At 41.4% G+C, this 13,145-nt stretch overlaps 1 protein-coding gene across 1 annotated transcript in view; it reads left to right on the forward strand.

Moving 5' to 3' along the window:
- The window catches only part of RO60 (Ro60, Y RNA binding protein), an 837,759-nt gene that overhangs the window by 180,507 nt on the left and 644,107 nt on the right, over window positions 1-13,145 (forward strand). Inside the window, exon 3 of the mRNA XM_044086777.1 lies at window positions 11,632-12,264. Within this exon, the coding sequence (XP_043942712.1) occupies window positions 11,632-12,264 (633 nt within the window). The remainder of the gene's footprint in view (window positions 1-11,631; window positions 12,265-13,145) is intronic.

Genomic DNA, 13,145 nt, shown 5'->3' on the forward strand with positions numbered 1-13,145 from the left:
ATTAAAAATAAAATCAATATCAATACTGATACCAGTGAGAGTGGCATTCAACATTCATTTTCTAAAACTGAAAAATGAATTACAATACAGTCTATAAAAGCATAATCTTACGGATCCTACAAGTTAACCTGTACTTTAGGTTTAATTGTAATATAGTCGTTTAAGCCTGGTTCATTGGAAGCATCAGTCGGTGTCTGCCATCTAACTTCCTTCAAGCCTAATAAGGCTTTATAATTGCTTCTTCTTTGTCCCTGCCTAACGTGTTCCAAAATAGCAAATCTAAAATAATGACTTTCCCCATGTATGTCTATATGTCTAAACAATGCATTAGATTTGTCTTTTCTTTTTATGGCATACAAATGGTCATAAATTCTCCTTTTGAACATTCTCCCCATTTTACCTATGTAAAAACTCGGAGAGGTCATACATTTGGCCATGTATACAATATACCTAGTGTTGCAATTACCATACTGAAATGTAATTCTAGTCCTATTTATATTCTCCAAAATAATGCCTTCAATTTCTAATATAACTTGACACTGTCTACAGCTACCACATTTTATAGTGTGTCTATTCTGCTTATGTTCCTGACCATGTTGCCCCTCTCCAAAATCATCTTTACATTTTTCCTCATTTTTGTATACGAACATTGGGGTGTCTCCGACTATATTTTTTATTTCATTATCTGTCATAAGTATATTCCAGTTCCTATATAGGATCCGCTTTATTTGATTCACTTGGGGTGTGTATTCCAAAATACAAGCCTTGTTATACCTTTCATCCAAATTATTGATCACAACAGTAGTTATTGACTGTTCTTTTCCTAATACTGGAGAATATTTTGTACCCCATTCACTAACTTACATACTCCTTAACATCATTCAACAAGTGCATTGGGTATCCCCTGAATAAGGAAGGAATTGTTTACATTACAGTGGATGTGATAGATTTATTTTCATGCATTCCCAAACAAAAAGGATTAGAAAGTTTCTGTAACAGTATTAGGCATTATTCAGGCTTAGAATGGGAACAAATTAATTTAATAATGGAACTTATGTCCATTGTACTGGAACATAATTATATATATTTTGAGGGTGAATTTTACAAGCAGACCAGAGGAGTAGCAATGGGGGCTGCGTGTGCCCCCATTTTTGCAACCTGGTCATGCTAGATTGGGAGACTAAGAACATCTTCAAAAGTGAATATTTTAAGTATGTAAGATATTATTCAAGATTCTTGGATGATATTCTTATAATATGGGATGGCCCAGTACATATAATAGACAAGTTCATTGAATTCATGAACAATACAGGGGATTATTTAAAGTTCACACACTCCTACAGCACTGAAGGTATTGCGTATCTGGATACGTTTATATCTAGTACAGCCAATGGATTCAAGTCTCGTATACACAGGAAAGACACTTTCTCCAATAATTATTTGGGGTTTTCTAGCAACCATCCTCAAAAAATGATGAGAAATATATTTAAAGGATAGTGTATACGAGCAGCTAGAATGACGTCCACATACTCAGAAATGCTTGATGAAATTGACTTTATAAAAACATTATTTAGTGCTAGGGGATACCCCAAGTGAATCAAAATAAGCGGATCCTGTATAGGAACTGGAATATGCTTATGACAGATAATGAAATAAAAAATAAAGTCGGAGACACCCCAATGTTCGTATACAAAATGGGAAAAAATGTAAAGATGATTTTGGAGAGGGGCAACATGGTCAGGAACATAAGCAGAATAGACGTACTATAAAATGTGGTAGCTGTAGACTAGTGTCAAGTTATATTAGAAATTGAAGGCATTATTTTGGAGACTATAAATAGGACTAGAATTGCATTTCAGTATGGTAATTGCAACACTAGGTATATTGTATACATGGCCAAATGTATGACTTGTCCGAGTTTTTACATAGGTAAAACGGAGAGAATGTTCAAAAGGAGAATTTATGACCATTTGTATGCCATAAAAAGAAAAGACAAATCTAATGCATTGTTTAGACATATAGACATACATGGGGAAAGTCATCATTTTAGATTTGCTATTTTGGAACATGTTAGGCAGGGATAAATTATAAATCATAACAAGGACATGAGTATTAAATGCATTACTTAGTACATGTGAAGCACATATGTATTTTTTATAGAAATGTATTGTTTTAAAAAAATGTATTTCTTCTTTAAATGAAGCTGTTTTTTCAATTCTTTGTTTTTGCGCCAAAAAAGTATTGAATAGCTTAATTGATTAATTGATATTATTCTGAAGAAGTCCACATTGCATGTGGATGAAAGCGCTTAATCTAACATCATTTTTTATTGTTTTATATTAAATCTGTGGATTACAACTTGTTGGTATTTGCGTTCTTCTGAGGCATCCAGCATAGTGTAGCATTTCTACTTCTCCTTTTTTGGTTACCTCATACTCTACAGTACTTAACAGAAATGCTCCAGAAAGACCTATCCTTCTCGTCAATTAAAATTCATGCCTTTGACATTTCAGCACATTATAATACTGAGCCACCCCTCTTCTCTCACCCCTTGCTAAAACAATTCCTTAGAGGGGCCATAAATCTAAGAACCCCCCAGGAGAGCTCCCACTCCAGGCTGGGACCTTAACTTTGTATTGGAAAAGCTCACTCTTCCCCCCTTTGAGCCAGCTGCAACAGCAGAGTTGAAATTCCTTTCTTGGAAAACAGCCTTCCTTCTAGCCATCACTTCGGCAAGAAGAGTGTCTGAATTACAGGCCCTCATGGTAGTGGAACCCTTCATTATCTTCCATGTGGACAGGGTTTCCCTCAGGACTAATCCTTCCTTTATGCCCAAGGTGGTGTCTAGTGTGGCCCCAAATCAGTCCATCATTTGTCTACTTTTTTCCCTAATCCACAAAACAAAGGGGAACGAATACTGCAGTCTCTGGATGTGCACAGACAACTTAGATTTTATTTGGACAGGACTAAGCCTCTCAGAAAATCTGAACAGCTGCTAGTTGGCTTTGCTGCAGGGGCAGAGGGGAAGGCCATTTCAAAGCAAACCATTTCCAAATGGATAGCCCATTGCATTAATTTCTGCTACAAGCACCATGGAAAACCTACCCCACAGGGGATAAGATCACATTCCACCAGGGCTGCATCTAGCTCTGCGGCTTTTCTCAGAGGATTCCCTACCAGGGACATCCTAGAAGCTGCTACCTGGAGTTCTTCAAGCATTACCACATGCCTATCTTTTTTAAATCCAGAGCTGGGTTTGCCTCTGCAGTCTTGCAGGGCTTAATAGCTGGCCCTAATGCTCTTTAACTTCCTCCTCCCTTCCTTAGCTTTGGGAATCAACCCAAATGTAATGACTGCAACAGTGAAACACGAAGAACATAGTACAGTTGTGTACACTTACCGTAAATTTAGATGTTTGAGTGTATTCACTGTTGCAGTCCTGGACCTTTCCTTCTTGTTTGGTATATTTATTTTTCCTGGTGTGTTTGCTTTTTGATGGGGTGTACCATACCATATAATTGCTTCCTATTGTGGGGGCACCTGACATCTGGGGCAAGAAAAACTATGTAATGATGTTGGCTGCATGTTTTATACCCCAGACGACCTAACGTCATGGAAGAAGAGACAGCATATGACGCAGAAATCCAAAGACTCTGGTATTCAGGCCAGCTGAGGGCTACCTGCAGGCAGATAACCCAAATGTGATGACTGCAACAGTGAATACACTCTAACATCTACATTTATGGTAAGTATACACAACTGTACTTTTTTCTTACATTCGTAAAACAGCCTGTGGGTTATATTAATATTTGCAATGACAGAATTATCTACACAATTCTATCTAGCTAGGCTGGCAGCCTTCACAATCCCCCCCTCTCGAGAACCCAAGCTAGTTTTTCAAGTGTCCCTTGAGAAACGTTGCTTGAGAGAGTTAGGTCTATCTGAGTGTACCTTACCCGATTCCCTGTCTTGATAGCCCATCTGCATTGGCATTGCTAATCCCATTCCGGTGCTGCACTGACATATCATATGCTTGCAACCCTGGGCATCTTCTTAGCAACTTGGCATTTTGCTGGCTGGCTCAATGTAGCCATGTTAGGGGATCGTGATCTGTAACTACCGTGAATTTTTTTTCCATACATATAAGGCTGAGGTTTCTGCAGTGCCCACACTATGGCTAAACATTGCTTTTCTACAGCTACATAGCATTCCTCCCTGGATTGGAGCCTACGACTTAGATAAACCACTGGGTGCTCTTCTCCCTCTGAAGAAATCTGGCGAAGTACAGCCCCCACCCCATGGACCGAAGCATTCACCGGAAAAATAAATTCTTTGCTGTAATCTGGACTGGCTGAATCAGGGGGTCTTCCCAAAGCTTCTTTAAGCTTCTGGAATGCCTGCTCACATGCTGTGGTCCACACTACCTTATCTGGTCTATTTTTCCTTGTCAGGTCTGTGAGGGGAGCAGCTATGGTACTATAACTGGGGATGCACTTTCTGTAGTACCCTGCCGTCCCTAAGAATGCCCTCACCTGCTTTTTGGTAACAGGTGCAGGCCATGTCTGAATGGTTTCCACTTTGGCAAGTTCTGGCCTGATCTTACCACTCCCCAATCTGTCACAGGTAGGAGACCTTTGCCATACCAATCTGACATTTGCTGGGCTTAATGGTCAACCTTGCCCTCTGTAGTCTGCCCATCACCTCCCTGATGCTGAAGGTGCTGTTGCCAGGAATTGCTGTAAATAGCAATATAATCTAGGAAAGCAAGGGCAAACCCTCCTGCTAGGATATGATCTACCAGCCTCTGGAAAGTCGCTGGGGTACTTTCCATCCCAAAGGGTATCTTTGCAAAGTCATATAAGCCAGAAGGAGTCACAAAGGCTGACCTTTGTAGCACTGGGAGTCAAGGGCACCTGACAGTAACCCTTGGTAAGATCAGTGGTGGTAAGATAGCCCCAGCCAGCTGCTCTAGGGCCTCGTCTGTCCTAGGCATGGGGTAAGCATCTGACTCTGTGCAACTATTTAATTTCCTGTAGTCCACACACAACCTGGTGCTGCCATCCTTCTTTGGCACCAGCACCACTGGGGAGGCCCAGGGACTGTTGGACTCTTGAATAACCCTTAGTTCCAACATCTCCTATATCTCCTCCCTCAGAGTCTTTTTGACTGTCTCTGGCACTCTGTAAGGGGCCTGCCTAATAGGCCTTTGGGGTCCTGTATCCACCTGGTTTCCCAGTGAACATGTCCCCAAACTCCTGTAACACTGCTCTGATTTCTCGAACCTGGTTATGCGATAGTTGCTGGGACATTGCTACCCCTTCCACCGAGGAGTCAGTCTGAGCCTAACTGAAGAGATCAGGTACCAGATCTCCCTCAGACTCCTCCTGAAATCCACTGCAAATACTCAGCACAAGGGCCTCTCTGTCATAAGGTTTCATCATGTTAACATGGTACAATTTGTGCTCCTGCCTAGCAGGTCCACCATATAGTTAACATCACTTACCTTTCTTACCACCTTGTAGGGTCCCTTCCAAGCTGCTTGCAGCTTGTTGTGTCTGACAGGAATGAGAACCATTACCTGCTGCCCTACAGCATACTCTCTAGCTTGAGCATTCCTGTCATACCAGACCTTTTTCTGCTGCTGGGCTTCTGCCAGGTTCTCCTGGGCCAAGCCCATGAGTTCCCTGAGCCTTGTCCTGAGGTTTAGGTCATATGCCACAAATAAACTCCTTGTGAGATTCACACTCACCTTCCTACTTATTTTGAATTAAATCTTGAGGTACCCTCACCCTATGCCCATACAGCAACTCAAGGGGTGAAAAAACTGTGAATTCCTGGAGAACCTTTGTAAGCAACAGATGGGGCAAATATTTGTCCAACTTCCTCTTAAACTGGTCTGCAAATGCCTGTAGCATGGATTTGATTGTAGAGTTTAACCTCTCACCAAGACCATTAGTCTGGGGATGGTAGGGGGTGGTCTTCGGGTGCTTCACCCACAGTACTTCCACAGACAAGCCAGCAGGTCTGACATGAAATTGGCACCTCTGTCAGTCAATATTTCTTTTGAGAAACCTACCCTGCTGAAAATCTTTAACAAAGCATTTGTCACCTTTTCTGTCTCAGTGGAGGACAAAGCCACTGCCTCAGGGTATCTTGTAGCATAATCTACTACCGCTAAGATATACTTTTTCCCTGTGAAACTTGGGATACTCAGAAGCCCCACAATATCCATAGGTAACCTCTGAAATGGCTCGTCAGTCACAGGTAAAGGCATCAAAGGAGCTTTCACCTTGTCTCCTGCCTTGCCTACCTTTTGGCACTGCTCACAAGTCCTGCAGTACCGTATTACATCTGTGGAAATTCCAAGCCAATAGAAGTTCTGCACAGTACATCTCTTTGTATGTTTTATGCCCGTATGACCTGCAAAGGGAATATCATGGGCTATAGCTAGAAGTGCCAGATGGTAGGCTCTAGGCACTACCAACTGCTGTATTCTCTCACTTTGTAGCCCTCCCTCAGGGGGTCCACTTTCTGTACAGTAACCCTTTGTCCCGGTATACAGGTTTCCCCTTCCCTTGAGAATCAGGTGCCTCACTTGCTACCTGCCTCAGGCCTTGTAATGTAGGGTCTGAGAGCTGAGCCTGTCTCAGCTCTCTTTGTAACCCTTCCCAGCTCCTCTTCCACAGGAAGTCTGGTATTCTCTGACAGCGGTGCCTCACTGTCAGCCTGGGTACTACTACTCACCTCTACCTTTGCAGTCACTCTATCCAAGGGAACATCAGTACCCACAACCAGCTGTGGCTCACCTACCATCTCACTGCTACTGAGTAGCTCCCTCCCTGAAGTAACCACCTCACCAGTCCTGGCCGCAAGCAGCCTGTTTTGGTCTCCCCCGGGCTACCAGACCCACATGCTTGTCTCAAAGCCTTACTGCATGTAACTGCATAAACACATGCTACTGCCTCATCAAAATCCTTCCCTATCAGGACATCTGCAGGATGGTGGTTTGGTACCCCTGTTGTCTCAAGACAACCTACTGTTGGCATTTTGTCCTTCCCACTTACTGGCTCCCTCACCTATTGTTCCCCATCTTGCCTCCATGGATATCTATATGCCACATAGCCCCACTGGTTGCATTCAAAACATTTTACCCTAGGTCCTGGACGTGTACCTGGACTAGTGGCTTCCCCTGCTACTGGCAGATTCTGTTGGGGAGGTCTGGGGTGCCCACCATGGGTTCCTTATGACCAGTGAGCAGCACTGGGTGTCCCTTTCCTGTGCAGTGATGCCGTGCTTGCTAGGTATAGGTCTCCCTTCTTCCCCAACTCCTCTGAAGTAGTACATTGTCTATCAGCTAAGCAGATCATCATGTCTTCAGGCAAAGTGCTAAGGGCTTATTCCCTCACCAAAAGGTCTGCCAGCCCTTCAAAAGTGGTGATTTGACATCCACTCACCCACCTGTGAAAATAAGTGCTTAGTTCAGTAGCATATTCACACACACTTTCATCTGCCTTGCGTCTATGCTCATGAAACTTTTTCCTAAAATTTTCAGGTGTTAGCTTAAAAAATTCTAACAAACAATTCTTTACAGCATTATAGTTAAAACAGTCAATGTCACGTAATTTGGAAAGTAGATTTACAGCTTTACCATGGAGTAAGGGAGTCAGGAACCGTACCCAAAGCCTTTGGTCAACAGCATACTGTTTACATACTCTTTCAAACATATGAATGAAACTATCAAAATTATTCTCCTCTGTAAACTGCAGAAGAAATTTACTGACCTTTTGTGCTTCTGGGGTCCGGTCACTCCCTTCCCCATTACCTTCATGACTCTGGTGAAGAGTCAGCATCTCCTTTTTGTGCTGCCTCTGCCTCTCCTTAGCTTCCATTTCAAAACTCCTGGCCTCCAACTAGAGTCTCGCTAGATGGATTTTTAAGTCCTCTGTAAAAAGGTTGAGCTATCCATTCTCTGAGTGTTGCACATCTCCACGGCCAGTCTGATCGTCCTCCTGATTGCTGTTTTCTGATGCAGCTGTGACCAAAGCTGCAATCATGTCTGTCTTAGTCAGGTTTCCATGCACCAGTCCCTTAGCCTGGCACATCTCAGCCAACTGGCTCCTTGTCAGCTTGCCATACTCCTCTGCTGACATGCTTGCTTGCTCTCCCTGACTAACTAAGCTAACAAAAGAAATAAAACAATTGTGATCTGAACTCTGAATATTCACTGGGTGGCTAATTTAGAGTACAAAAACACCTTCAGTGATCACTGTACACAAGCTACAGGAACTCACTATCCACACCACTACAAGCCAATTAGTATGTGATGTGACTAACTCACCACTGTCAGGCAATTGATATTTGATGTAGATATCCCACCACTGCCAAACAGTTAATCTGTGATGCCCGTGTACTGGCCCAGTAATCAAGGAGCCTCAATCCTCACCACTAGCACCAGTGAGGGGCATGCACATTGGGAAGGATAACAAGTACACACACAGTAAAGTACAATTTCCCTTAAGAGCACACAGCGATCACAGTCAGTTTAGGGCTGGTTTCTCCCTTTCTTTCCAGATCCCCAAAAAGATTCCCCACTGGCACAACTGTAGGTCATAGATCTCACCCTAGTGGTCAAGCTAAAACCTCCAGCACCCTCTTTATCCAACCAGTGCTTCGTGTCCCTGCTCAAGTAGCTGACACACACACTTTGAGATAAGAGTTGCATACAAACTCACACATTCTTGGGGAAGGCTGGCACAGGTTCTCCAGCTATGCCTCCTTCTCTCCCAGACTATAAGGTAGAAATCCACTGCCACCAACCAGTAATATCAGCTATTAATAAGGCCCTTACCAAAGGGTGTCCTTTTTTACTGTGCAATATTATTATCCAAATAGTAGGTATGACCCAGGGCTAAAGCAATATATTGGAGTGGCTTAGTACAGTATCAGTAAATACATGCAAGTACTCTAGAGATTAAATTACCTCTACACAAAACAGCCGCAGTTGAAAGGTTTAAAAATATTTAGTAATACATAATAAAAACACAAGACAAATCTTATCAGTTCAACACAGCACTAGTAAAGAGTTCAGACACAGGAACTTTAAAACAATACTGTAGGATAGTTTGACATAAATATAGAAAACAGTTAGACATAGATAGAAAATAGTAAGATTAGACTAAGAGAAGTACTGAAGTCTAAGATCTTACTTGCATAACAAAGCAAGCAAGTGCTGGTGAGTTGATGTTCTGAAGACAAATGCAAAATGCTCTCTCTTTCTCTCTCAGATCTCTTAAATTGATAATACATCACTGCTGACTCATTTCAGATTACATAATTCTTAACAGTCCTGATTTTGTTTCCCAGGCTCACAGAAACTCTAAATTTACATTTCTTAGTAAGCTTGCACCTGGCCAGGAAACAACAGCAATAAAAGACATTTTACATGTAAAATCTAGCAATTAACTCTTGTCCCAAAACAACAGAAAGAATGTTTTAGCCCAGCCATCTTGTCTCAGAGATTTGAGATCAGTCATAAAATGTGTTACTTTATCAGCTTTCCTACAGCAGGGTGCACTGTGGTTACATTTTTGAAGTTCAGAGCATGTAACACAGTTTTTCTTACATTTAGTTTTCTTATATTTGTAAAACAGCTTGTGGGTTATATTAATATTTGCAATGACATAGAATAATCTACACAATTCTGTCTAGCTAGGCTGGCAGCCTTCACACCTTCTTTAGTGTTAGTATGTGTAATATTGTGTTTTATGTGTTTGCTTTATTTCATTTGTGCAGTGCTTGGTAAGCGACACTCAAAATTGAAGTGCTTACACATACTTTAAAAATAATACAAACAAGTGACTCTGTCCTGTCAGCAACTATGTGAAGAGCTGTAGTGTGACTTTTTTGGTACATTGTTAATATTTGATCTAAGCAAAAACAAGGCTACAGTGTGGTATGAACACTCACCAGATGCAAATTCTAATCATTTGTGTAAACAAAGAATAGGGTAAATGTATGTACTATAAGCTTTCTGTTCTTGATGATACATGAAAGCAAACTGAAAATATAGAATGGTACTTAATGAGGGACATAGTCTGCCACCAGTGTTGGGCACTGTGGCTGAGATACTTGATGTCTCCCTGTGGCCATGAGCTTAGTAAGAACCTATGTCCAACAACAATGACAGAGACATTAACATTGTTAGCCTTCTTATATTTTGTTGGTTAAAAAAGTGTAAATATTTTTGTGGGTTGTATAACCTTAGGTATGTTGCTATTTGAGACTGTGAACTCCCAAATGTTTAACCATTTTAATTAAGGTTAGTTACACACTGACTAATACATAATTAATCACAGTAAAGCCAGTGAATGCTAATCAGGAACCAGATATGACGGTTTCTGAAATCACCTGTGTATCTGTATGCCTACTGTGACTTGCATTATTTCTGCTGGCTATGGCTATTCTTTAATGGTTGGATGCTTACCTAATGTTTGGACTTAATTTTATTTTGCGATCTTTGTTTCTTTTAACTTTAGATTTTTTTTTGTGGGTTATGACTGAAAAATTCCTTTAAGTAAGCTTAGTTGTGCCAGATAGCAAATTAATAAATTAAAATAAAAATAAATTTTGGTTAACTGGTGCTCCAACTTTGATAGATTAGCTGAGAAAATGTTTGTCAGTTTTTAATTGAACATTCCAGTTTACTTCTGTATTTCTGTGTCCTGAAGGAGGAGGAGAGACAAAAATTTGGTGGTGGAGAAGGGGCAAATCAGTTTGCTTCTGTAATGTAATGCTTTGAACAGGCATGTTTCGTATTAAATAACTTGGTTTTAGTTGAAGGTAAAATATTTAACGCCAATTTAGTCATTTCATCAGAGTATTTGTTTACTTCCAGATGTACTGTATAGGGTAGGAAAGGGTTAGCCTTGTTTATGTGCATAGTGATTCTTCAGAAAACACAATTGGATTTCTCATGTTAGAGTGAAAACAGGGATTACTGCGGTGGTGGTGCTGCGGTTGCGTTGTCGCCTCACAGTAAGACATTGTCCAGTACGATTCTCAGCTAGAGCGTCTTCTGTGTGGAGACGTGCATGAATGGGCGTACTTTCGTTGAAGGTTGTGCATCAGGGCTGGCAACTCGGCACGTAAAAATCTACTGCCAATCATTAGCGGACCGGAGTTCCATTGTGGCGACCCCTAACCGGGAAAAGCCGAAAGACGCAACAAAAAAAAAAAGAGTGAAAACAGGGATTGTTCAAGACTACTGTAGTTTTTTTTCCCTTCCCTAATGCTGTGTGATCAGAGTTGGTATGTAAAGTTTGGGTAGCGGGGTGGGGATGTGAAAGCTTGCCTTCCCTTGTGACAAAATCTGTTTTCATTCTTCTGTGTTAAAATTAATACTGTTTTGTAGTTTTTCAGTCAGCTGGTAATTTCCAAAATAACTTCAGTGCTGTCACATACACAGTGGAAGTGTAAGAAGGCATTTCTAAGGAGTGTAATGACACTTTGCCCTAGACCTTGTGTTTGTTCCTTTTGAATATGTGATAAAATTGCCATTTGTCATATTTCATAGCTTGCTTTAAATGTAGTTTGAAATCAAATAAATAAATTGAGTTTTTGTTGTTTTGGCAGATCTTTTCTCTTGAGGAGGAAGTGATGGCAGATTCAGGAGAGGTTGCACAGCCAGAAGGTACTGATCAAATGACGCCATTGAATGAGAGTCAGGTACCAAATTCAGAAGGTGGCTATGTTTGGCAGGTTTCAGACATGACCCGCATGCGCCGTTTTTTATGCTTTGGTTCTGAAGGTGGGACTTACTATATTGGTGAAAAACGCCTAGGGTATGAGAATGCTACAACTTTATTAAGGTTGCTAGAAGAAGGAAAAGGCTGTGATGTGGTGGAAGAAATAAAAATATTCAGTGTCGAAGGACGAGCTGCAAAGCAGGATCCAATACTGTTTGCTCTTGCTGTCTGTTCACAGTGTAAAGATGCTAAAACAAAGCAGGCTGCATTTAAAGCCATGCCTCTGATCTGCCGCATCCCTACCCACCTCTTTACATTTATCCAGCTCAAGAAGGATTTGAAGGAAGGGATGAGTTGTGGAATGTGGGGTCGAGCCCTGAGGAAAGCTGTGGCAGACTGGTATAATTTAAAGGATGGCATGGCTTTGGCTTTGGCGGTTACCAAATACAAACGGAGAAGTGGCTGGGCACACAAGGACTTGATGAGGCTCTGTCATTTGAAGCCTGCTAATGAAGGTAAAGCAAAATCTAGCATAAAATCAGAAGGGTCTTTCCCATGTTGCTTTTAGGTGATATGTACATGAGAGTTGTAATCATGCTGTAAATTAAAGGAAACTTCCATCCAGAATATGAACAAAATATATGTATTTTTTTCATATCTTGATTATGTGCTGTACCAGTGTATCAAGTTGTTGTCTGTTATGTTTGTATTTTTAGTCCCAAAATAGCCTCCACAGAAGCTGTCAAACTAGCTTTAGTTACACTGAGAGAGCTGTGAGGCACTGACTTTGGAAACAAAGTTTTAAATTAATTCTGAATTAGGTTAGCTGTAATTTTCTGAAATATTTTCTTAAAGGCTCCAATGCCCCTGACAACATCCCCTCACTCTTTTTAAAACTCGCAGCAGACGGCATCGCCATCCCCATTAGCATTCTCATTAACAGATCCATACAGGAATCTTATGTTCCTAAACTGTGGCGTGCAGCCTTCATCCTACCCCTCCACAAAGGAGGCAAAAATAATAGCATCTCCAACTTCTGGCCCATAGCCATTCTCTCACCTATTTCAAAAATACTTGAGAAATGCATCCACCTTCAACTCATGCCATTCCTTACAAATAACCACCTCCTCACCCCAACTCAACACTGATTTTGTCCGGGCCATAGCACAATAACTGCTCTCATCTCTTTCCTAGACATAGTAAACCATGCCCGTGACTCTGGAGAACTTGTATCCACAGTCCTCCTTGACCTCTCCAAGGCTTTTGATACGGTCTTCCATTCCCATCTCATAAACCACCTTGCTAATCTTAATCTCTCACACAACACCCTTGCCTGGTTCAGCAGCTACCTCTCTGACCGATCTCAGGCCATAAAATGGAAAACTGGCACCTCAACCTTCC

Source organism: Protopterus annectens, chromosome 10.part0 (genome assembly GCF_019279795.1).
Source record: "Protopterus annectens isolate FY-2018-M chromosome 10.part0, PAN1.0, whole genome shotgun sequence".
NCBI classification, from domain to species: domain Eukaryota; kingdom Metazoa; phylum Chordata; order Ceratodontiformes; family Protopteridae; genus Protopterus; species Protopterus annectens.